Source organism: Hyperolius riggenbachi, chromosome 7, assembly GCF_040937935.1.
Source record: "Hyperolius riggenbachi isolate aHypRig1 chromosome 7, aHypRig1.pri, whole genome shotgun sequence".
Taxonomy (NCBI): Eukaryota; Metazoa; Chordata; class Amphibia; order Anura; family Hyperoliidae; genus Hyperolius; species Hyperolius riggenbachi.
This window is the reverse complement of record NC_090652.1, coordinates 47,933,928-47,960,284: the sequence shown is the minus strand read 5'-3', so window position 1 is coordinate 47,960,284 and position 26,357 is coordinate 47,933,928. Positions and strand designations below refer to the sequence as shown.

The 26,357-nt window shown below is 43.4% G+C and overlaps 1 protein-coding gene across 1 annotated transcript; it reads right to left on the bottom strand.

Annotated features, from left to right (window-relative positions):
* Nucleotides 1-298: 298 nt before the first annotated feature.
* Nucleotides 299-15,644, bottom strand: LOC137524297 (serine protease 27-like). The gene is made up of 5 exons (XM_068244009.1): nt 15,495-15,644; nt 12,394-12,601; nt 12,034-12,305; nt 5,157-5,305; nt 299-796 (listed from the first exon to the last, which is right to left on the bottom strand). Exons 1-5 carry the CDS (start codon nt 15,544-15,546, stop codon nt 434-436), a joined length of 1,044 nt encoding a protein of 347 aa, XP_068100110.1. The 5' UTR covers nt 15,547-15,644; the 3' UTR covers nt 299-433.
* Nucleotides 15,645-26,357: the final 10,713 nt, after the last annotated feature.

Here is a 26,357-nt window from a genome sequence, read left to right as displayed (position 1 = left end):
CCCTGGTATGGTCCCAGCTCTTGTTACAGGACAACTTCGGCCTGAAGTCATCAGGTCAGCTTCCCGCTTCCGTGTACAGCAGCATTACGCCAGCCAGCTACGTGTCATCACACCGGCCGGCGTGAAAGTCCTTCTCTTGCGCGGTTCAATATTAGAGAACCGCGCATGCGCAGGACTCTCACTCCAGCCAGCGTGATGATATGTAGCCGGTAGGCTTAATGGCGCTATACAAGAAAGCGGGAAGCAGACATGCCAACTTCAGGCCGAAGTCGCCCTGTAACCGGAGCCAGGACCGGGACCAGGGAAGGAGTCAGGAGGACGCCGGAGGACCTCGTGGCCTACGGTATACTTACCCAAGGTAAGTATAAATTTTGTTTTTATCACAAGCTCACGGTCCCTTTAATCCAGATTGTAAGATTGCTTCCAGCCATCCTCATGATCTGTGTACAATATAACGAAGAACTAATGCTCCGAGAAGAAGAACTGTCCACATGACACTTGGGTGTGCAGTGCTTGTGATACTTGGGTGTGCAGAGTTTGTGTAACTTGTGGACGCAGTGCTTGTGACACTTGGGTGCGCAGTGCTTCCTGCACACGGCACTGATGGTTCGGGTATGTCCTGCAGGTCAGCGAATGTCAGTTCAGGGATGTTTTCCTGCAGCCATGACTCATAGTACATCACGCTGGTGTAAACTCCAGGATAGTTGGGAAGAGCACATTCCTCCCCCCAGCTCACGACGCCAGCCTGGTACCATGCACCCCTCACATTACACACCAGGGGTCCACCGGAGTCACCCTGCAAGACAACATATACTCTGGTAAACATACATGGCAAGGCTAAATGTACTTCACATGAGTAGCAGATTCTTCTATGTTTGACTGATTTAAACGTATTCTTTTCTTTACTTGCCCAGCTTTCACATCTTCTTGCGCAGTCAAGTTGCAGCCAGGGGGCAAAATTTTGGTAGCATGTTTTTTTAAGCTCATCAAGAGATATTTTCGCAGCTGACCAAGAAGTCTTGCTTAGCAGGTTACAGGTAGGGGTGTGACAACACCCCTTAAGACACCCCAGTATCAGATAATCATTCATGAGACCCCTGGGGTGGGGGGCCCCGAGTTCATCCACTGCCCAACTAACATCCCAACCCCTCCCAAGGTCCTATGTGGACCCGCTACAGCTCCCTTTTCCCTTGTAGAGTGAGCTCAGTGTAAACATATTTACTTGCTCCCATTCTGTCGGGTCTCCTCTCGATTCCTGTTAGTGTTGCTCCGCTGCATACCCGACGCCCGATACATGTAAAAAAATCAGGAGCCACAGGGGCAGCATAGACCAAGAAGCTGCTGAAAGGAGGATAAGATGAAACGCATTGAGAGCAGGTAAATATATTTACTCAGCACTCTGCTGCACTACTCTGGGTAAGGAGAGGGAGTAGGAGCCAGCCCCCCCGCCTTTCCCCCACCGTGAATGTAGAGGTCACAGGGGCTATAGTTATGGCCCTGATAACAGGGGTGTGGTATCAATGGACTAGTTTTCCAGTAGCGCAGATCCTTCTTGGCTGGCTAAACATGCATCGTATTTCCGGGATCCTTCCTGTCCTCTCCTATGCCACTCTGTGCCTCCAAGCTAAGGCCCGTTACACTTGTTAATCAAGAATATATAAACATACATGCTACCACTTGCATCCAAAAGTAACCTGGCACACCACTGCTATGCTGATGACACCCAATATATGTATTCCCCAAACCTGGTGTAACATATCCAATTCCAGCCATAAAGCTATAAACGACTGCAAAGCCAAGCTTCAAGTGTGAATGAATAACACCTGGCTAAATGCTGGCAAAGCTGAAGATCTTGCAAGCAGAAGTCAGCACTTAGCAACATTAATGCATTCCCAATCAGTATGACTGAGGGGCCATGGCACAGATCTAAGTAGCTCTGAGTATGTGCTCCACGTGGGCTATGTAGGCTATGTAACCCCGCCTACACTGAAAAAGGAGGTCCAGTAATTTGGGTGTTTGGTGAAGTTGCTAGTGGAATATCGGTAAGATTACAGGTATTCTACTATTGGAAGCTAGCTAATAGCGATAGCAGAATATCGGTAATTCTATCGGTTTACCAAACCCTCCTTTAACACTGACCCTCCCCCTCTGCCTACTCCAAACACTCCAAACACTAACTTACTGCTACCTATTCCTTTTTTACTTTCAAAATGGTTTTATTAAACCTTATGCACAGATAGATACATCATACATACCGATGAGGAAGAGTAAACCAGAACAGTATTAATAATCATGGTAGAGAGATTATATTAGTTTCCTTGCATAGAAGGTCATATTGGAACAGTATATACAAGTCATAAAGGTAGTATTGTAAGTAAATTACCAACCGCTACCTATTCTAAATGCTAACTCACAGTGGTCACATCTGCCTGGGAAATGAAATAGCAGGGGCTAAATTTACAAGTTGGGTGGGAAAATGGTGAATGATAAAAGCACAACATTTCAAGAAGGAATCATTACATGCTGTAGCTAGTTTACTGCTATTATTAGCAAAAACTGATTGTTATGGATATGGATATTGTACACACTGGATAGGACAAATATTTATACATACCTTATATACTCGCGTATAAGCCTAATTTTTCAACACAAAAATGTGTTCAAAAGTTACCCCCTCGGCTTATATGTGAGTCAGTGGAGCAGAATGGATTGTGTTCTTCCTGTGTGGCAATCACTGTGTTTCATATCTATGTTGCCATCTAGTGGTGTCTTGAGACACAGCTGTATCATTCTTGGGGCACATCCGGCTATGGGGAGAGGAGAGGACTTGTACTGGTGGCACATCTGGCTACTGTGGAGGGCTCTATACTGGGGTGGGGGCTTATACATGAGTCAATCACTTTATCCTGGTTTCTGAGGGAAAAATGGGTACCTCGGCTTATAGGCGGGTCGGCTCATATGCGAGTATATACAGTATTTATTTCCTTTTAACCAATACCAGTTGCCTGGCAGTCCTGCTGATCCCCTGCCTCTAATGCTTTTAGCCATAGAACCTGAACAAGCATGCAGAACATCAGGGATTTCTGACATTATTGTCAGATCTACAATTAATTACAAGGATATGTATCAACAAAGGGAAAATTATCATGAAACTAGCAGTGGGCAGATCTCAGGCTTTTTCTTCTGCTGAGAACAGTTCAGGACAGGTCAAAAGTTCATAGCCTGCTCTGTAAAAATAATTTAGAATGCTGAGTAGTAGGGAAACTGCAAATATTAGAGAATGATGCAATGTTATAAAAACACTATATAGTTGAAAATAAAAATATGAGGATATTTTCTTTGCTTCTAATATCATAGTAATTATCTGTACTACACAACCAATTCATGATATCATAAATATTTTTTTTTTCGCTTCAGTGTCTCTTTAAAGCCCCACTCCAGACAAAAAATAGTTAGTTACTCTGTAATCTTCTCAGAGATACTCAGTCCAAGCCGCACCCTTTTTCATTCTGTACAGTGGGGATCAGGGCTGGTTCTACAGTAGACTTTTTTCTGTCTGAGGCAAACTTGTGAGGATGCACCCCCATCCCTCGATTTGGAATGATCACACAGCACCCTACAATTTACTCTGCCTCATTTAATGTTCTCACATGACATGCTGCAGCTCAACACAATAGCACACTGGCTGGCTGTGAGTCTGTGACAAACAAACTGCTCACCCTCAGCCACTCCATTCCTCCTCAGGAAGGTACACACAGTACAAAAGTGCTGCCCCTGAAATCTCTGCACCTGATGCAAATGTTTCACCTTGCTTCATGAGAGAAACTGCCCATGGTGTGGATGACTCAATTCCGGAAACAGCTGCCCCACCCAACTAAATTCCTGTGCTAAATGTTTCTGGCTATGTCATCAACTTTTAAATATCATATTTTTTACTGCAGGAGGCTTTTTTTCACATAAAAAGGTAAACATGAAGCAATCTAACTACTAACGTATTATTTTTTTGTTTGTTTTACATCTTTAAAGGACAATGGTAACATAAAAAAAACAGATACGCACTCACATAAGAGGAGGGAAATCTGTACCTTAGAACCTTCCCAATCCTCTCTATGTCCCCTTGTTCCACTACCGGATCTCCTGTTCCAGCCTTCTACTTAACCTCCTTGCGACCGCCTAACACCAACTGGCGGTCGCAAGGTGGCAGCCACAGGGCCACGTAACGGCAACTGGCGTCATGTCCTAGGGCGGGGTTTTGCAGAAGATTGCGCGCAACGATGCGTGCGCATCTCAGCTTGAATGGCGGAGCTCCACTCTGTCATCAGTCTCCCAGTGGCGAGCGCTGCTAGGAGACTGTTAGATGGCGAAACCGCCGTCTCATAACCGCCATCTGTTTACATTGTACAGTGATGCGATCTAAGGCAGCGCTGTACTAGGGACAGCCGTGTCACTCGGCTGTCCCCTGGAGAGCTTTAGAGAGCGATCGGCTCTTATAGGCTGATGCCTATGAGAGCTGATCGCTAGGATTGGCTGTCGGGGGTGACTAATAAATAAATTAAAAAACAGTACATTTTATTGAAAAAAAACAACAACAAATTAATAAAAAAAAAACACTGCCTGCCGGTGATCAGAGCTTTCTGTTGGTGGGCAGAAAAGGAGCAAAAATTCATTTGTGTGCTCAGTAGTATGGCTCTGCAGCAAACCATAAAAGCTGCAGAGCACCAACTTGTAAAAAATAGCCTGGTCACTAGGGGGGTGTAAGCCTACGGTCCTCAAATGGCTAAATGTTGAAGAGGCCTATGAGTTTCCTCGGAAGGCCACAGAAGTACATGGTTCTCCGAATACCCCCGAAAAAGAGCGGCCCCACACTGTACACACGTGAGTGCGGATTCGCGCATGCACAGTACGAAGCCGCTGATCTTAGGAAACACTCAGACACCAGACTACTTCCAAAGATGCAGCCGGCAGGAGATTTGAATAGGGTCCTGGTGGTGGAACGAGTGAGAGATTCACTTTAAGCTGCTGTGGTTGCTGACATTTTCAAGCATTTATCAAGGCTTAAGGACTCTGTAGAACATGCATGAGTGCCAGAGAAGCTCTCTGGGCCCATTGTAGTCCATCTTTGCTTCCGCTAATGGGAACCTTGTGGTAGCACTCACCTGACAGGCGTCCTTTTGCCCCTCTCTATAACCAGCGCATATCATGTCTTCTACAATACTGGCAATCTCACTGTACATCACTTTGCAGTCATCATGATCAATTAGCGGCACCATCAGCTTCTGAAGAGGCATAGGATACGGCAGACTCTCTAAATATCAACATATATTGTTTAGCACAAGCTTGTTATACATGTGATAAAATCACACAGGTGAAACTCAAACAATTAGAATATTGTGCAAAAGTCCATTTATTTCAGTAATTCAACTTAAAAGGTGAAATTAATATATGAACTAGACTTATTACTTGCAATTGAGATATTTCAAGCCTTTTTTGTTATAAGTTTAATGATTATGGCTTATGCGTTATGAGAACCCCAAAATCTCAGACCATTAGATTATTGTGAAAATGTTCAACATTCTACTGTAGGCTCAAAGTGTCAGACTCTAATCAGAAAGGAGAAAAAGCGCACAATGTGATACTAGTAGGCCCTACAAAGGTCTCACCTGGTTATCAAGGCTGGAGAAACCTATATAGGTTTGCCAGCTGTCAAGCTTGTGTCCCCCTTATGCCGGGGACCTGGCTTGCACGGATATCCTCACGGTCTTGGATGGTGATCCAGTCAGGATTCCATGGTGGTTATTTGGAACACATTGTGCGGTGGGCGTGTAAATGTTTTTCTGCCCTCGTCCAGTACGAGCCTGATTCCCCGGCTATAAGTGTAGTAGGAGATAAAAACAGCTAGCAAAGCAAGGCGGCATTAGCCGCAATTATATGCAAAGGCTGTGTCTGAAATCTTTATTGTGATGGGAGCATCCCACAAGCATACATTTTATGTTTTTATCAAAGACCGCGTGCAAGCCAGGTCCCCGGCATAAGACCTATATAGGTTTCTCCAGCCTCTACAACCAGGTGAGACCTTTCCTATACTAGTACTAGTACTAGTTTTACAGTGTGCACCTTTTCTCCTTTCTCTCTCCATATCCAGCACTGTTCTATACAGGTAGCAGGCGCAGCACCTGTGATACAAGGGGACCCGCAGATCGCTCTCTGAAGGTAAACTTTACTACCAGAGCCCACAGATCTACAGACTTTAATTAGCAAATTTATTCAAAACACCTTCAAAGGGTTCCTATTTCATATATTTCACTTTTTAAAGGGATACTGTAGGGGGGTCGGGAGAAAATGAGTTGAACTTACCCAGGGCTTCTAATGGCCCCCCGCAGACATCCTGTGCCCGCGCAGCCACTCACCGATGCTCCGGCCCCGCCTCTGGTTCACTTCTGGAATTTCAGACTTTAAAGTCTGAAAACCACTGCGCCTGCGAGGCTGCATCCTCGCTCCCGCTGAGGTCACCAGGAGTGTATTGCGCAAGCCCAGTATGGTCTTTGGTCTGCGCAGTATGCTCCTGGTGCCATCAGCGGGATCGAGGACACGGCAATGCAGGCGCAGTGGTTTTCTGACTTTAAAGTCAGAAATTCCAGAAGTGAACTGGAGGCGGGGCCGGAGCATCGGTGAGTGGCTGCGCGGGCACAGGACGTCTGCGGGGGACCATTAGAATCCCCGGGTAACTTCAACTCATTTTCCCCCGACCCCCCTACAGTATCTCTTTAAGTTGAATAACTGAAATAAATGAACTTTTGCACAATATTTACATTTTAGAGCTTCACCTGTACTTCCACTCAGTATTCGAATGCTTTATTTTTTTTTGTTATTGTATTATTATTTATTTATTTATATCATTTATTTTGTTTCTTTTATTGTGTTTTTTTGCTCCAATTGGACAGAATCCTCTTGACTTCCAGTTTTAGGACTGAAGCATGTATCCCTACAGGACTGAAACAGTAAACAGAACTCTTCTTCTCATTAAGCAACTATCTCTAGTATTAGTGAGTTTTCTCCTAGGTGATATTTCTACACCATGTCATAAAATGGTTTTTAAGCCATCAGCAAGCAAGAAAATACTAAATATATTTTTAATAGTACTTTTTTAACATTTTTCGGGGGTTACTTTTCAATTGTAAAATGCTGAAAAGTTATTTTAACCACTTCCACACCATGAAATTTTATGCTGATCTGTGCAGCGTGGGCTCTTCAGCCCACAGCACAGATCAGCTAGCAGCCAGGGCGATCAGACTTCCCCCCTTTTTTCCCCACTAGGGGGATGTCCTGCTGGGGGGGGTCTGATCGCCGCCGGCTGCTTGCGCTTGCGGGGGGGGGGCTCTTCAAAGCCCCCCTCCGCAGCGCTTCCTGGCCTCCTTCCCCTTCCCTCCCTCTCCCTCCCCCTGTGAGCGGCGCAGGACGGATTTCCGTCCTGCGCCTGATGGGATAGGCTTTAGCCTATCAGATGCCGGTGATCCCCGGCCAATCAGAGGCCGGGGATCGCCGATCTCCTCTACGGCGCTGCTGCGCAGCAGCGCCGTATACATGTAAACACCGGGGAAGATCTTCCCCGTGTGTTTACATTTACCCTGCGAGCCGCCGATCGGCTCGCAGGGTGTTCACGGAGACACCCTCCGTGAACTGACATGGAACAGCCGCTCATACGAGCGGCCGTTTCCATGGTATACACTTCAGGATTCAGGGGCGTGTATATACGCTCCGAGAATCCGGAAGTGGTTAAAGAGTAACTGTCGGGCATAAAATAAAAAATCAATTATTTATTTTTATCTGGTAAACAAGTAATGAGGATGCTAACCAGGCAATCCAAAAGTAAAAAATCACTCTTATTTTTTCTTCTCCATAAAACATCATTCTCCAGTTTCCCTGGCTCTCATTTGGTACATCTGCCGCACAAAGGAAGTTGCAGGGCATGCTGGGTTTTCTTTTTTTCTCTTCACTTTCCCCTCAGACATAGCTAATGCAGCCTGATTAGCTGAAGTCTCTTTCCCTCCTGTTTTTCCCTCCCACACCTCTGTTCCTCACTGATTGGTCAATATTTTTCAATGCACTTTCTACTGCAGAGTTGGGTGGGAGCAGGCAACGATACACAGACAGAGTAAGAGAGGAAATGATGCCAGGATTGGCTTCAAGATAGACACAGACAACATGGAAAATCCTAAGAAGGATCTTCTCATTTTTACTATAAAAATATCAATAAAATCAAAGTGTGGACAGTGCAATACATGTTACATAAGTAGAGCAAGTATTTATCTACTTATACAGTATATGTGTTGTTTTTTCTGAAATAGTTTGGCTGACAGCTCCTCTTTAAAAAGAAGAAGAAAATGATCTCCTAGGAGATAACTCGGAAGAAAAGTTAATTGCATATGGCCCCAGGTGTCAAATCAGTTTAGGATACATGTAGGATTAGGTTGGATTTATTACCGTAGTTTGGATTTTAGGACAGTACCATTTCTGGTTAATATGGGTAGGATTATGCTAAAACTGACTGGGAACTGTTAACAAAGGTAAGGTTAGGGTTAGGCAAAATGCTGGAGGTAAGGTTAGTGCTATCCATAGCAGGGGAGGCAGAGGAGTAACAATCTACCTTGCAAGGTATGCAGCTGCAGGAGGCCCAGAAGCTGCAGGGGGCCCCATGGGGGAATATGTTTCTTTTCTCTGTACTAAGAGACTGACAACTAAGGACATGGAGAGAAAAAGAGATTTCAGCTCTCTGCACAGTTGTTCTAATAACTGCATCTGCTCAGTCAATGATAAGGAATCATACAAAGTTTTCCAAACAAAGATTTGTAGACAGTCCCTATTCAGTGTGCAGCAGGCTCCTGTGGGAGGAGGGGGCCCATCTAAAGTTTCACAGGGCGACCCAGTGGTTTCTAGTTACGCCCCTTAGGGGAGGGGTTACAATTAAGCATCATAAGATATAGAAGATTAGGACTGAACATGGGAAAGGAAGTGGGGTTAGAATTAGATGAAAAAAGAACAGAAGTTAGGGTTAGACAGAAAATGTTCAGGGATTGAAAAATTAGGAATTGGACAGGAAACAGTGGCGAGATTAGGATTGGGTAAAGGATGGGTTTATGGCACCATATATGGTATTGGTAAGTTAGACACAGGAGAAGAAGGTAGGTTAGAGTTTACCACATAGTGTATAGGTAGGGTTAGGCAGAGGAGAAGGTGGTAGGTTAGGGTTTACCATATATGGTATGGGTAGGGTTAGGGTTAGGCAGAGGAGACTAAGGTAGGTTAGGGTTAAGTGAAAGTGGGGCAGAAAGAATAGAAAACAGAGCAGCGGTGAGGTTAGAATAAATAGATGAGGGATTTGTGGTTCCAAGTAAGGCTGGGATTAGGTTACAGTTAGGAGAGGAGAGAGTGAGTAGATAAGGTCAGGTAGAGAAGAGAATGAGGCATTAGGCATAAGGCAGGAGCAGGGAAAGAGATGGGTTATGTAGTTGAATGAGTCAGGAAGGATTAGGAAAAGATACCAGAAAGTTGCACAATTGGGCATGCATGATCTTTCCCCAAACCGGATATCACACCCTTAAAGGATACCTTAGCACTAACTTACATTCAAAAAGGACGCCTAATGTGTGTTTGGGGAGCTGTGCAGATTCTTACCGCACCTCCCATGGCCCAGTATCTCCTTCCATGCTCAAATAATAACCGTCATATGGCATTGCTCTCCGGCGATGCCATAAGACATCACCAGCACATTTGTGCGGTCGCAAGGTGCCTTAGCGGAAATACTGTGCATGCACAGTGCAGTATGCCAGTGTCGAAGGTCACCGACTGTGCCAATCAGGAAGGAATTAGATTATCACTGGAGAATGGAGGGAGACACCCGGGCATGGGAGGTGCACTAAGGATCAGCACAGCTCCCCATGCACACATTAGGTGTCCTTTATGAATTTAAGTTAGCGCTAACTAAGGTATCCTTTAAGATGTCAATGTCTGCATGGCCCCTGTGGGTCTTTCCCACTGAGGCTGTCCAAGATGGACAAACGAACCAATGGGAAGTTGAGGTGGAAAAGTTAAATATAGCACCCAAAGGGCTCCTGGTCAACATGTCAGACAGCAGATGGCAGGTTGCATCTTAGATAAAGGAGTAATAAAAGAAGAAGATAAGGATGACAAAGAGAAAGACAGGGGGCAGAAGAATCACAGATAATTTACCAAAGAAAAACAAAAAATTAGAGAAAAGAAAAACAGAATCAGAATACACACAAAGGTTGTACTAACTCTTTATAATAAAACAAGCAGAAAATCTTAAATGACCCCCTTACTTATTTACCTAAAACGGAACAGACATCTGCGAAGTAGGAAATTTGGGCGCTCGCTAGCGGCGGAAGTTTGGGCACCTCCATAGAAGCCCATTGAAGTTATCGGTAAGGAGGCGGCCCCAACTCCTGATATCTATCGGGAGCTGGGCGCCCAAATTTCACATTTCACCTTCTTACCAATAAATTCAATGGGCCCCTATAGTGGTTTCTGAAAACAGCATTTTTACTGCAGGGACGTTAACCTATTTTGGTTCCTGGACGCAGAAACTACGTCCACGAACCATGTGCGCTACCGCGCGCCCCCGTGGCCGATTGCGCGCGTGCACGCGCATTCCTGGCCGCAGATTCGGTAGCCAGGGGATCAATGTATCGGGCTATGGTGCCCGATCACTGATTCCTCTCCCCCGCTGAAAAAGCGACAGCTTCTCTCGGAAGCTGCGCCTTTTCTGGCCGTTCCCTTCCCGATGCGCCACTCTAAGCGTGTGTTACGCTTAGAGTGACGTCATGTAAACAAACTCATGTGGCCAAAAAGTAATACTACAACTGAAAATAAAAATAAATTAAAATCAACACACATTTACATTATAAATCTATTGTTTACCCTCCACCCTCCCAAAACTACCCAAATAAAATGTTTACTATAAAAAAAAAAAAACCATTACAATAAAAAAAAAACATGTAAATATTTACCTAAGTGTCTAAACTTTTTAAATATCAATGTAAAGATGAAATATTTCTATATTTTTTTTATTTTAAACTTGTTAATAGTGATAGATGCAAAATGGAAAAAATGCACCTTTATTTCCAAATAAAATATTGTCGCCATACATTGTGATAGGGGCATAATTTTAACGGTGTAATAACCAGGACATATGGGCATATACAATACGTGAGTTTTAATTATGGAGGCATGTATTATTTTAAAACTATAATGGCTGAAAACTGAGAAATAATGAATTTTTCCATTTTTTTCTTATTCTTCCTGTTAAAATGCGTTTACAGTAAAGTGGCTCTTAGCAAAATGTACCCCCCAAAGAAAGCCTAATTGGTGGCTGAAAAAGCAAGATATAGATCAGTTCATTGTGATAATTAGTGATAAAGTTATAGGCTAATGAATGGGAGGTGAACATTTCTCTCGTGAAAACCACGGAACCTGAATGGGTTAAGGTTAGCTGTAGGGGAGGAGGGGTTAAAGACAGTCATGAGTGCTGGTTATGTGGCAGCATGGATGGTTAAGGTTAGGGGGACTGGGGGAGCACTTCCCGTTTTACCATGAGTCCCCCATATTGTTATCACCACTTCCTTTGGTGCAGTGGAGGTGGGAAATAAACATTTGCTCAGAACATAGGACAGGAGTGCTTTTCATTTTTTTTTTTTTACTTTTTTAGCAAAAAAACAAAAAACAAAAAAACAAACAATAAAACAAAAAATAAAAGTCTCGCTTTCATATAATGGCCATGTGAGCATGCATGTGCACAATGCTGATAGAAATGTCCCTGCGGGCAATCAGAATGCGCAGCCGCTACTCTTTATCTTTGCATTGTGATTTTTTAAATTAGCACCAGCTGGGCATGACTCCTGGTATTTAATAAAGTGTGAAAACACCTTGCTAAAATGTGTAGCAAGTGTTCTGCAGAGCTTTCTTTATTTTGGTAAACAAAGATGGTCGGTTTACTTTGAAATAATGAAAGTGACTCACCCTCTGTTGATGTGTCTCCCCAGCCGGTGACCCAGCATTCCATGCCACAAGGGAAGGTGACTGTGGAAGATGGCAGACTGATGGGCCTAATATATTCAGTGTAGGTGACAGGACTTGATAGCCTGACCAATGCGATGTCACCAGGGTCACCACTCTTTCCTCCATACGGGTGAATGATGAGCTGTGTCACGTCACGGGTAACTCGATTCGCATTATCCTCGTATATCTTTATAATTCCCATCACAATAAGATAATTCTCAACTCTGGTATTCCTGTGAAAGTGCCACACCGCAAAGGTAAATGATCAATAAGGTCATAACATGGCATACAGACAAGGGAAATGTAGAGTTGAACACTTACCGAAAACAGTGAGCAGCACTCAAGACCCACTGAGGAGTTAGAAGAGATCCCCCACAGCTGTGATAAAACTGATCATCCATTATACTTTTTTGCTGGATAGAAACTTGCCAAGGCCACTCCTTTTCTGCAGCATTTGAGCCATTAACAATGCGGTCTGAAGCCCGTGGAGATCTGCGTGCTAATTCTGGTTCAAATAATGAGGTTGCTCCTGGAATAACAGAGTATTCAAAGTGTGAGAGAGATCAGGAGTCTTCTCAGGAACAGCAACCATATCATGAAAGAGCCAGGAACTTTTTTACGGACAGCAAATAGAGACATGAAAGAACCAGAACCTTCTCAGGAACTGCAACCATAGATATGAAAGAACCAGGAACCTTCTCATGACTAGCAACCAGATAGATGAAAGAACCAGTAACCTTCTCAGAAACAGTCAGCAACCAGAATCATGAAAAAACAGGAACCTTTTTAGGATCAGCAACCAACACTGTAGATGACATTTTGGGACATTTTTGGAACAGCAACCAGTGAGTGATATGAAAGAACCAGGAACCTTCTAAAGGACATTAACCAGAAGTGTGAAAGAACCAGGGAACCTTCTCAGGAACAAGCAGCCAGAGACATTAAAGAGCCAAAAAGCTTCTCAGGGACAGCAACCATAAACATGAAAGAACCAAGATCCTTCTCAGGGACAGCAACCACAAATATGAAAGAATGAGGAACCTTCTAAGGGACATATGCTCGTCAATACTGTTCACAGCATGTTTTGTTTTGACATGTATAACTGTCAATACCGCTAGGGAGGTTAACCACCCTGGCGTTCTATTAACATCACCAGGGTGGCAGCGCAGAACTATTTCTTGCTTTTTTTAAAATCGTGTAGCTAGCCTAGCGCTAGCTACATGATTCCCCCCTCCCTGAGGCGTCCCTCCCTACCCTTCGATCGCCGCCGGCGCATTAGCCCGTCCAGGAATTCCCGTTCTGAATGGGATTTCCAGGAGGGCTTCCCCCATCGCCATGGCGATGATCGTGATGACGTCATACATATATACACACCCCCCCCCCCCCGCCCTGACCAATCAGAGAGCCTAGCCTGGGAATCATATAGGACCTCCTCTTACACATTAACTACAACTGTCCCAAGCTTGTACAGCAAGCCTTATCATGAGGAGCCTTTCCTAGTCCACTGCACTACGTCCCCATCCAGGCCCTACTGTCAAACACAGTCAAACACAGAACATTTATATTTATTTTCTCCTGGCGGACTCAAAGCGCCAGCTGCAGCCACTAGGACGCGCTCTGTAGGCAGTAGCAGTGTTAGGGAGACTTGCACAAGGTCTCCTACTGAATAGGTGCTGGCTTACTGAACAGGTAGAGTTGAGATTCGAACCCAGGTCTCCTGTGTCAGAGGCAGAGCCCTTAGCCATTACACTATCCAGCCTGTATCAACAATATTCCATCCAGTCAGCAGCTACGGCCTGTTACTGCGTGGGGTGTACATTTTTATTGCCACAGCCAGATTTTATCCAGTCACAGATTATTGCTTAATGAGGTTTACTGTGTTAGGAAAAAATTGACCTTTACTCGCCAAAGTAGTAATTCTCGCATCTGATTTTTATGAGCCAGAGTTTCTTATTATGCAACAGTAATATACACCAGTCAGCAACAATAGTAAATACACTGACAGGCATGGCTGTTGCTATGATCCCACAAGATCTGGGTCACCTCTGGACATGAATGAATGGGCAATCGATCAGCAAAGAGTGGGCGTGGCCAAAATGTATGTCACTCTAGACATTGCACCACCCCCAGCAAAACATTGGACAAAGAGCGATAGGAGATGTAATAAAATATGCTTTTTATATTTTCCATAAGCACAACTTCTACAATCCTAAATCATAATTAGCCTGCATTCACCCTTCAGGCAACAAAATTAGACAGCATGTACCCCCCAACAGCATATGTAAGCAGAATGTACTCCCACATAACATAATTATGCAGCACATTTCACCCAAACAACATCATAATTAAGGCAGCATGTACCCCCAAACATCTTAATTAGGCAATAATCTCCCCAATTAGATAGCATGTACTAATTGATATGCAAAAGCAGGATGTGGGAACTGGGAAAGTATACTTTGTTGAAATTAACTTCAAATTGAATAAAAATGTAAGCGAACCGTTATTAGAAAGTGAGAAATCCTAAAGTGAACCCGACGTGAAAATAAACTGATGAGATAAACAATTGTATTTATCCTCCTACTCCTAAAAATGACTTTTCTAGATATCCCATGGTTTTATTTTATCTTTAAACATTTACAAAGCAGAATGAATGTTTTGTTGTCTCTGCTCGGTGGCAGCCTATTAAGGGTCTCTAAAGGAAACTTCATGAACTATTGACTTTGTTTTATCTCCTTCTGCTCTCAGAAGTTGTATTCTGCCAGTAAAACTTTTATGAATGTAATTTGCTAATCAGTGATGTTCACTATATTCCTGACAAGCTACTGACAAGACAGAAGCTGTCACTTCCATGCCTAGATATTAACTCTTTCAGGCAGCAAAATAAAACAAGTGAAACAGCCTGGTTATTAATATGTTTTGCACTGTACATACACATGCTTATCTCATCATGTCACATGTCACCTCGGGTACCGTTTAAAAAGAAGGCTCGGAACTTGAGTGGTTCCATATAAGGGGTCATACATAAACAGCACATATCACTCCATATCACCCGAGAACACAAGTATTGTGTGCTATGATGCCTCTTTCTTAGCTGCACACAGGAGATCTCAAAGAGGGCCTACTTAGTCTTGGAGAAGGATCAGGGCACCACATTCCTAACAATGCCACTGATGACTGGTGACTTGAATAATACTGTATATCACATTACAAGAGTTTCTGACAAGAGATGAGATATATCAGGCAGCAAGTGAACAGTCAGTTATTGAATATGATAGGCCTGATCGCTTCGGACAATAATAACAGTGTGCCATGATAGCGGACTTACCTGCAGAGAGGACAATAATAACAGTGTGCAAGTGCCACGACTTACCTGCAAAGAGGACAACAATAACATTGTGCAAGTACCACAATAGTGGACTTACCTGCAGAGAGGACCACAGACATAACTAGCACTGTCCTAACGGTGAAGCCCATGTCTCTCTGTGGAGGTATTATTCTGACTTCTAAACTATCATTTAATATCTTAGTGTGGAAAAAGGGTCTCCAGTAGATCCTTGCTGTGGTATGGACAGGTTCTCCACACTGTGAGACAACAGAAGGATAATCATTCTTACTGTAAAACCTACATAGATATATAAAAACAAAACAATTTAAACTCCAGACATGAATGATTAACTTACTTTACAGGCTGACTGAAGAATTTTTTTCTCTGACTCATTCTTCAGGTTGACGAGATACCTGCAAAATATACTGATCATCGAATGACGATAGAATTACTTAGGGAACAAAGTTCCAGGAGGAAGACCAACCTCTCAGATTTGGCTGAGTTAATGATTTTATAATATGCAATTTTACACTGAATCGTGTGGGGTGGCACTAGCCAGCTGTGTCTCTTTTAAAAAAAATACTTCCTTATTGAAGGGGGAAGTGGGGGAGGGGTTAGTCACCATGTTTGTTCTGAGGATCAAGTGTAAGCTCTTACCTTGGCACAGTGATTCTCATTGATGTGCAATTCTGATATGTCCATTCATTGAGGAACTTGGGTCCCCATTGTGAGTTTTACATGAGGCCCCAAGCACTCTATTGATATGAAGCCCCAAAACCAGGGGCGTTGCAAGCCCCAAAGAACAGTGGCACGTGCCACGGATTTATTCTGGGGTGCCCCAGATGTCACCCAGGCAGAGTCAGCTCTGGTGCCTCAATGACGGGCATGCTATGGTGCATCAATCGGGGGTATGCTAGGTGCTATAGTGTCTTTATGTGGGCATACTGTGTGCTGTGGAGCCATGCTAGATACTGTAATGCCTTTATGGGGGGGGATGCAGGGAGCTGTGGTTCTTCTATGGGGGCATGTTAGGAGTTGTGGTGCCTCAATGGGAGGCCCATGGGAGCCAGAGAGGGGGTCCACTAGAAGGTCAGGGAATGCTGTGGGGGGACTGATAGATAACCTGGCGGAAGGCCAGCCCACCCAACAGAAAGCCAAACTCTGCCTAGTTATGTTTAAGTGGCACTGCCTATTTATGTCGTATGCTGCATTTTTTTGTTGTATTAAAGGGACTCCGAGCAGTGCAAAAACTATGGAAAGATGCATATCATTTTAAAGCTCTCTTTCTCCTCTTTCCAATGATATATAAACCGCCGTCCTACGCCTTTTAGTTTTAGCTATTTTCGCGATTGAAATTGCCGTGGCCGCGATTTCGATCGTGAAAATAGAGAAAACTAAAAGGAGTAGGGCGACGATTTAGGGGTCGTCAGAAAGAGGAGAAAGAGAGCTTTAAAATGATATCCATCTTTCCATAATTACATTGTATTACACAGGGCGACTTTTTCTCAAAGTCAGCAGCTCCATTCAGCAGAATGGAGCTGCTGACTCATCCTGATGTGTAATAAATGACACATCAGGATGAGGTTTAACCTCCAGATTACTATTCCTGTGGCGAGGCGGTCTAGTCCTAAATTCCTCTAAAGTAGCTTGTATGTGAAGAATTTTGCTCTTAGGACCTCCCCCTGTTCACAATAGTCCTTATCTGAGGTGCAGTTACATCTTAACCTACAGTATTGAGTAATAGGGATTTTTTGGATCCATTTGGAATTGTGGCAGCTAGTAGCATGTAAATAAGAGTTACCCGCTGTAGGTTTGAAATAGGTTTTAGAACATATGTTCCCCCTCTCATCCAAATACAATTCCAAATCTAAGAATACCATACTTTTATCTGAAGACACATAAGTAAAAGTTAGCCCAAATTCGTTATTATTATACCAAACAGTGAATTCCTCAAAAGTTTCAATGTCTCCATCCCAAATTATTAGGATGTCGTCTATGAATCTTGTATAAAAGACAATATTTTTTGCAAAGGGGTTATTAGCCCATATCTGTTGCTTCTCCCAATAGGACATATACAGGTTAGCGAAAGAGGGAGCAAACCCTGCCCCCATCGATGTCCCACAGATCTGTAGGTAAATCTGGTCCATAAAGCTGAAATAGTTGTGCGATAAGGCATACCGCAGTAGATCAAGAATGAATTGTCCCTGCATGAAAGAAAATGCACCATTTTCTATAAGAAAATATTGAGTGGCCTTTATTTCCCTCTCATGTGGGATGCTTGTGTAAAGTGATGCTACATCCAAGGAGGCCCATAAATATCCTTTCTCCCACTGATAGTTTTGTAACATTTCCATGACGTGTGATGAGTCCCGCGTATAAGCTTGAGTCTGTAATACAATTGGCTGGAGAAAATAGTCCACATAGGAGGAAATATTAGCAACCAACCCCTCCATCCCAGCTACAATAGGTCTCCCTGGGGGATCGGAAGCTAAAGAGTCAGCACAAAGAGTAGAGGAAACTCTAAGAGAAGCCTCGAAGTATGTTCCCTGCAGTAGTGGGTAATTTTAGATGCCACGTGAAAAGATGTGGTTGTTGCCCTTTTATTCAACACAGAGGTCTAGAAGTGATGGATGGCAACCAATGTGTATGCAAGATCAAGGATTCTATTACATGTGGGAGTGACCATGTTGTGTACGCACAAGACTTATGATTGCCCCAAAATATATGTAGGACGGACCTCCCGACCACTTAGACAAAGACAAGGTGAACATAAGCGCAACATTCTGGAGGGTTTTGAAAAACACACTGTCCCCCGACACTTTAAAGAGTACCATGATAGTTCAGTAGAAACATTGAGGATCATTGGTCTTGAAATGATCCCCAAGAATCTTCATCGAGGGGAAAGATTTAAAAAACTATGTGAAAGAGAGAGACCTTTTGGATTTTTAAGATGAATGCACTAAAACCAAATGGATTGAATGAGGGTTTAGAGGTTTCAACATATTTGTGATTAAATATGAACTGATTATTTATATTGAAATAATAATAATCTTCCCCTTCTTTCTTCACAGCCATCATAACCCCTTAGCAGATATCCACACTAGATGAGGGTACATTATAAGCTGTCCATAGCAGGTACATTTCACCTGTCCATAGCAGGTGAAAAAACAAAAAAGTCAACCATCCCTCTCTCTCGTTTTTATTTTTATTTTTTATTTCTATTTTTATTTTTTAAAAATATTAGGTTGCCACCAATTTGACAAATCAGGACACTTTCTTCACTCTTGAATTTAATCCGGTCCCTAGCCCCCCTCCCCCTTTCTTTCTATTTTTCCTAGGTTGTGGATCCAACATCATACAACCTAGCCATGGGAACCCTTATATAATACCATCCCTGGCGGGACATTTAATAGGCTCCCTTATATAAGAGACATATGGAGCTTGTATTAACCCTTTACAGGATCTGGGGATATACCCTATGGTGAATAACCAACATTTAAGCACATCAGTGCTGTGTATAAATCAGTAGATATGTTTATTGTCCATAGTTTTTACACTAGTCCACTTATCCCACTTTTTTATCCTATATTTCATTTTTGGACTAACTACTGCCATTCCAGGTATGCCAATTTAGCTATGTTTTGTTTTTCTCCTGTACCATCCAGGAGTCATGTATGGTAGTAATCCATGGCCATTTAATGGTCTCTTCAGCACTATTCCCTTAAAATCCCTATCCCCCCGATTGTTTTTTTCCTTTCTGTAAGCCATCTTTTCATTAAGTGGTTTCTTAGTGATGTATTTACAGTATATATGTTTTATTAACATCAGCTGTTATTAATTTGTCCTAGTATCCATAATACAAGAGTACATATATATATATATATATATATATATATATATATATATATATATATATATATATATATATATATGCATATTTGCTATGGAACTATTTTTAAATTACTCTCTGTCATTTTAAACCATTCTCTGTTTACAGCGCGCTGTGAGCCAGCGCAATACGTTTTCCTTTTACTTTCAAAATTTTAACCTAGGCACAATATAACTTGTACCAAGTACATTTATTTTAATGATTATTATTAACGTTGTGCTAAGCGTAACACATTTTTTGTTACGCTGAGCTTTTTGAACATTGGTGCTTACATATTGTCCAGTTCTCAATAAAGTTTTTTCTATACAACCATTGTTTAGCTCATGCAGCCATGACAACGGCTGCGAGGGCTGATTAAATCCGCGTGCAGTGCGTATGGGTGTCATCTGACGAAGGCCTCTGCCGAAACGCATAATGACGCCATACGCACGCTAACTAACAGCCACACCCACACCCACTGTGAGACGGCTTCCCCGGGTATCGGAGGACGCGCTGCTGGCCACAGCACGTTGGTGCCAATCTGCATGCGAGTGTAGCGGTGGACTGTACCACTGATAAGCGAACTGTTATTCTACATCTTGTAAGTAGAACTTTTAATTTGCGATTAAATTATACTTTGGTAATGCACGATGGAGCGCTTCATTTTCTTCTAGATTTACTTACAGGAAGTGAAGAGGGGATTTGTAGCAGAACAATCGCGGTTTCTCCATAGAAGCCAGCGATCATTCTAAGGGACTTCGTTAAATGAATGGGAACTACTTTCCCATGTATTGATCTCCAGGCTAACGGTCGGCCCGCACACCCCGGGGGCACTGTTTTTTCATGGATGTAGCTCCTTTGTCCAGCATGCATATTTGGATGTAGGAGCTACACCCTGTGGGCTAAAGTGGTTAAGAGTAAGGAAACAATTTGTTAAGGATTACCACTATTTAATGCACATATAGAGGGGTTTATGACCAGTATTGTCCCAATGAAAAGCTAATAAAAATGATGAAGGAAGGCCCCTAGTGGGACCCTCTGTTCCAAGGGGCCCGGTGCGGTTACAACCTCTGCCTCCCCTTTTGTTACGCCACTGTGCCCATTGTATCTTTATTAACACTGCAGTTAGTATTTTTTGCATAAGGACCCTTTTACACTTACCACATTGAATCATGTTGTGTCACTTTCTCGTACCATTGGCTGGATAGTGTACTGGTTAAAAAGAAACCGTAACCAAGGATTGAAGTTCATCCCAATCAGTATCTGATACCCCCTTTTCCATGAGAAATCTTTTTATTTCCTTGAATAGATCATCAGGGGGCTCTGTGTGGCTGATATTGTGGTGAAACCCCTCCCACAGTGTGATGTCAGGGCCATGGTCCTCACAATTTCCTGTCTTTGAGCCTTGCTGCATTGTGGGAAATAACAGCTGTTTCCAACCCCCAAAACTGCAGCATCTTTTTCCACAGACATCACCTGCCAGCAGTAAAGATGTCGCCATGTGACTAAATCATTTATAAATAATTATTGTAAAAATGAAGCACTTTTTTTCATTGTTATTTTCACTGCAGTTCCTCTTTAAGGGCTCTGCCTCTGACCTAGGAGACCAGAGTTCATCTCGGCTCTTCCTGTTCAGTAAGCCAGCACCTATTCAGTGAGGAGACCTTGGGCAAGACTCCCTAGCACTGCTACTGCCTAGAGACCATGGCCTGGCGCATTAAGTCTGCCAGAAGAAAAGCGTGACATAAATGTTACTTGTCTTGTCTACCACATCTTGTGGAAATGGCCATTGAAGTCAATGGAACATGTTGCACTTCCTGTGCTGCACCAGGAGTGGTCCAGCTGAAGCAGAGGCTGCAGTGTGATGTTTCTCTGGTACTGGAAGCAACAGAAGTCAATGGTGGCGTAAACATTTTTAATTTTTCTTGCAGTGTGGAACACATGCGTAGAAATGGATTTTCGTGAGGTGTATTTCCTGTCCAGCAGTGTGCAATTAACAGAGGCACAGTCTGCCACATACACTAAGCTGTGTGGTGTGGTGCGGGAGCCATTTTTGCTGCACGCAAATTGCGCTGCACCAAGTCTAAAAGGACCCCAAGACAATGCAAACTGTCGGTTCAGATTCTTAAAGGACATCCGAAGTGAAAATAAACTGAGATAAAAAAATTGTATATATCCTCCTCCTCCTAAAATGATGTTTTAAGATATATCACAGATTTATTTTATATTTAAATTGAGTTTTTAAGTATTTACTGTTTCATTGTCTCTGCTCAATGGCACCTTCATTGAATTATGCCAGAGCTCAAATCTCTGAATTATTTACCCTCTTTTATCTCTTTCCTTCTCTCAGAAGCCATTTACTGACAGGAAAGTGCTTTATAGCCGTAGTTACTTATCAGTGAGGGTTATGCTATTGTACCACCCAGTGATGACCCAGACAGAAACTGTTACTTGCATACCTGTGTTTTAACTTTTTTGGCAGAGAATGAAAAAAGGAACACAGCCTAATTATTTGTGTGCTAGTTGGCACTGTACATACACATGTCTATCTCATCATGTCACATGCCACCTTGGTTGTTCTTTAAAGAGACTCTGTAACAACTTTTTCATCCTTATTTCTTCTATCCTATAAGTTCCTATGCCTGTTCTAATGTGGTCTGGCTTACTGCAGCCTTTCCTACTTGCACAGTCACCAGTGACTGTATTATCTCTATTATATGATCTAATCCTCTCTCCTCTGTCGGCTCTGTTGGGCTGAGGCACTCAGGATAGAATGTGCAGGGCTGCTTGTGATTGGATAGAAGCTATACACACCCTCTCCAGGCCCCCTGCAGGCTCTGTATGACTCACACACTCTGCGTATGTGAGCCTATCACAAGCTGGTTAGTTTGTTTGTAAACACTGCCTAAAACTGGCAATTACAAGCCAGGTTTGCAGCAGAGAGTGGCAGAAACAGCACAGATGGGGCCAGGAAAACATAATGAATAGAATGGTATGCTTTTTGTTGTAAGAATTTTAGAGTACAGGTTCTCTTTTTTAAGGGCTTTTTTTGTTTGTTTGTTTTCTTTATTTTGTTTAAAAAAGTGAATAATAAACAAAACAATCACCTTTACTTTTTAAAATATGATTGGTTTCTGAGCTATTTGGGGCCCTAGGCAAGATATCTGTATCAACAGAATTACTTTAAACTGCAGCACAGTAAAGTAACCACCAGATGTCACTGTCTGTAAAGTGCTGTGTTGATCTCTATGGTATTGTGATTTTCTGTATTCATTTTCCTCTCTAAGTATGCTGCATTACCTGATGGGGGTGTATGATATATCCCTGCATGTTTTTCTGCAAGAAAAGAGTTCTAACTAGTTATACTGGGTGCCTATCTACATGTACAGACCAGTCTACTCCATCAATTTTGTGGTCCTCCCACCTTACACAGAGTAACCAAGCAGCTCGGGGTGACCCAAACCACTAGGAGTGTATAGGGGGATAAAAGAGACCGAAAAGCCCTCCTACTAATAAGCAAATCGTGGTGAAATTTGCCTTCTTAAAACAGAAGGAAATCTGCAATAATTCAGCTATAAGTGAACATTTGCACCACTACTGAATATGCAAATTATCCCTTTTCACCCCTGTAAGCAAGGCAAGCATCAAGAGCCGCTGGTGTATAGCAAGTCTATTGCTTTAAATATTACACAGCCAAACCAACCCCACATGTAGAAAGCCTGTTTCAGGCTTTTGACCCTCATCAGTACATGGCAGGGATTGATATGGCTGTATTAGATAGGGCTTGGACCAGTTACAACAGAGTAACCAAGCAGCTTGGGGTGACTCAAACTGCTAGGAATGTATAGGGGAAAAGCCCTACTATTAATAAGCAAACCTTGGTGAAATTTGCTCACCCACCTTACACAGAAACATATGCACACATGCATGCTAAATGCCACAATATTACAAACACAGCCAACACAGACACAGAACACTTATATCACACTTTTCTCCTGGCGGACTCAAAGCGCCACAGCTGCAGCCACTGAGACGCACTCTATAGGCAGTAGCAGTGTTAGGGAGACTGGCCCAAGGTCTCCTACTGAACAGGTGCAGGCTTACTGAACAGGCAGGGCCGAGATGATTCGAACCGTGGTCCCCTGTGTCAGAGGCAGAACCCTTAACCATTTCACCATCCAGCCACTTTACACCATCCAGCCCCTAGTGGCTGGACAATATTAAAGATATATCCCCCCACATTTAAAGTACATATATGAAGTCTCAGTATATGACAGGAGGTGTGACAAAGGTACATGCAGGACATCTGTCTGTACAACAGTCTAAATAACTGCCATGTCTGCTGCATATGCAGCTGTCTCTACTGCAAATCTGTCTTATTAATTTGATTGTGTGAGTAGTGCTGATTAGAGTTGGGCCGAACCTCCGATTTTAGGTTCGCGAACCGGGTTCTCGAACTTCCGCGGAACGTTCGGTTCGTGGAAAAGCTCGCGAACCGCAATAGACTTCAATGGGGAGCCGAACTTTGGAAAAAAAATTCTGCTGGCCACAAAAGTGATGGAAAAGATGTTTCAAGGGGTCTAACACCTGGAGGGGGGCATGGCGGAGTGGGATACACGCCAAAAGTCCCCGGGAAAAATCTGGATTTGACGCAAAGCAGCGTTTTAAGGGCAGAAATCACATTGAATGCTAAATGACAGGCCTAAAGTGCTTTAAAACATCTTGCATGTGTATACATCAATCAGGTAGTGTAATTAAGGTACTGCTTTACACTGACACACCAAACTCACCGTGTAACGCACCGCAAACAGCTGTTTGTGTAGTGACGGCCGTGCTGGACTGGTGCGCACCATGGCGAGAGTGCAGGTTTTGGTGGCTTTACAGCCCATATGGTCGCCTGGCTGATGTAGCTGAATGACAGAACAGTGACTGTCCAGCTGATCAAATTTGGTCTGACCACAATGAAGCAACGACCTTATTATCTTTTGTGTGCCCCCCGAGACACTCATCTAGGCGCCGGGCATTGCTTCATTGTGATCCGCAAGCCCCTTCACCACGGCAAGGTAATGATCATGAAGGGGAATGGGCGCATGTACATGCCTTTTCTTTTGTTGTTGCAGCTGCCCGCAGTGCAGCCAGAAAAATTAGGCAGTCATGTACACGCACCAGAAAAATTATTACAGCGGCCGCCGGCCGTCCCCCCTCCCAGACCTCAATTAAAAATTCAGCAATCCGCCTGGAGTCCCGGACCCTGTTGGTGGTGGCGGAGAAGGTAGTCAAGCGGCCTGCAGGCAGACATGCTGTGTGGAGGGACTGGGAGCGACTTAGTCTTGGCGGGTCCACTGAACAGAACAGGTATGCAGTGGCGGGTTCACTGAACACAACAGGTATGCAGTGGTGGGTTCACTGAACAGGTATGCAGTGGTGGGTTCACAGAACAGGTATGCAGTGGCAGGTTCACTGAACAGGTATGCAGTGGTGGGTTCACTGAACAGGTATGCAGTGGTGGGTTCACTGAACAGGTATGCAGTGGTGGGTTCACAGTACAGGTATGCAGTGGTGGGTTCACAGAACAGGTATGCAGTGGCGGGTTCACAGAACAGATATGCAGTGGCAGGTTTACTGAACACAACAGGTATGCAGTGGCGGGTTCACTGAACAGGTATACAGTGGCAGGTCCACTGAACAGAACAGGTATGCAGTGGCGGGTTCACTGAACACAACAGGTATGCAGTGGTGGGTTCACTGAACAGGTATGCAGTGGTGGGTTCACAGAACAGGTATGCAGTGGCAGGTTCACTGAACAGGTATGCAGTGGTGGGCAGTAATGGGCCGAAATTACGCATTAGCGTAATTACGCATCGTAATTCACTACAAATGCACCGTAAGCGTTACGTGTAAGGTTACGGTATTACGCGTAATTAATTACGCGTAGACCGTAGGTTACGTTATTACGCGTAACAAATTACGCGTAAGACAGTAAACTCCCATTGAAATTACACAGTCTGCCGTAATCGCGTAATATTACGCTCCCGTATAATATAAAAAAGCCGCCGACTTTAAGGGTTAACAGCAAAGCCCCCTTAAGTGCTAAGAGCCTCAAATTTGGAGAATATATTAAGGAGATCAGAAGGAATAAGAGGAAAATTTTTTTTTCAAAAAGACCTTATAGTTTTTGAGAAAATCGATGTTAAAATGTGTTCAATTAAAATATTTTTCTATGTGTTTGTGTGTTTATTTACTTTTAACTCTTAAAGGAAATGGGTAAGGGGTACAAGTACCTCTATACTCATTTCTCCTGGGAGGGGGGGTGGGCATCTGGGGGACCCCTTTTTAAAGGGGACTCCCAGATGCCACCATGAACCCCCCCCCCCCCCCCCCAGGAAATCGCGACCTCCACCTCCACCGCCCATCGGAGGTGGAGAAGAGCCTCTTGTCCTTGGATTGGACAAGGGCTCGGAGGGGGAGGGGAAAGCTTGGCTGCCCCTCCCCTTCCGAGACCCCCCAATCCATGGACCATGCGGGCTGGCATATCCGCATTCTGGCTATCCCAGTCTGCATGGGGGACAAGGGGTTAAAGAGGTCTGGGAGGGGGGACCCCACGTCGTTTTTTTTATATTTCCCACACTCAGAACGAAGTAAGTAAAACTCTTCCCACTTGGGGGAATCTATGAAAATAAAACACTATTGTTACCTGTGCAAAAAAAAACTGACATTTTCCGCATTTAAAAGACATTTTTGCCCTTGAAACTTAAAAATCGATTTTCTCAAAAACTATAAGGTCTTTTTGAAAAAAAAAATTTTTCCTCTTATTCCCACTGATCCCCTTAATATACCCTGTGAATTTGGTGTTCCTAAATTTTAAGCAGGCTTTGCTATTAACTGTTAAAGTCGGCGGGTTTTTAAATGTATATATTTTTCCTTTGAAACTCTAACATCGATTTTCTCAAAAACTATAAGGTCTTTTTGAAAAAAAAAATTTCCTCTTATTCCTTCTGATCTCCTTAATATATTCTCCAAATTTGAGGCTCTTAGCAATTAAGGGGGCTTTGCTATTAACCCTTAAAGTCGGCGGCTACCTAACATTGATCC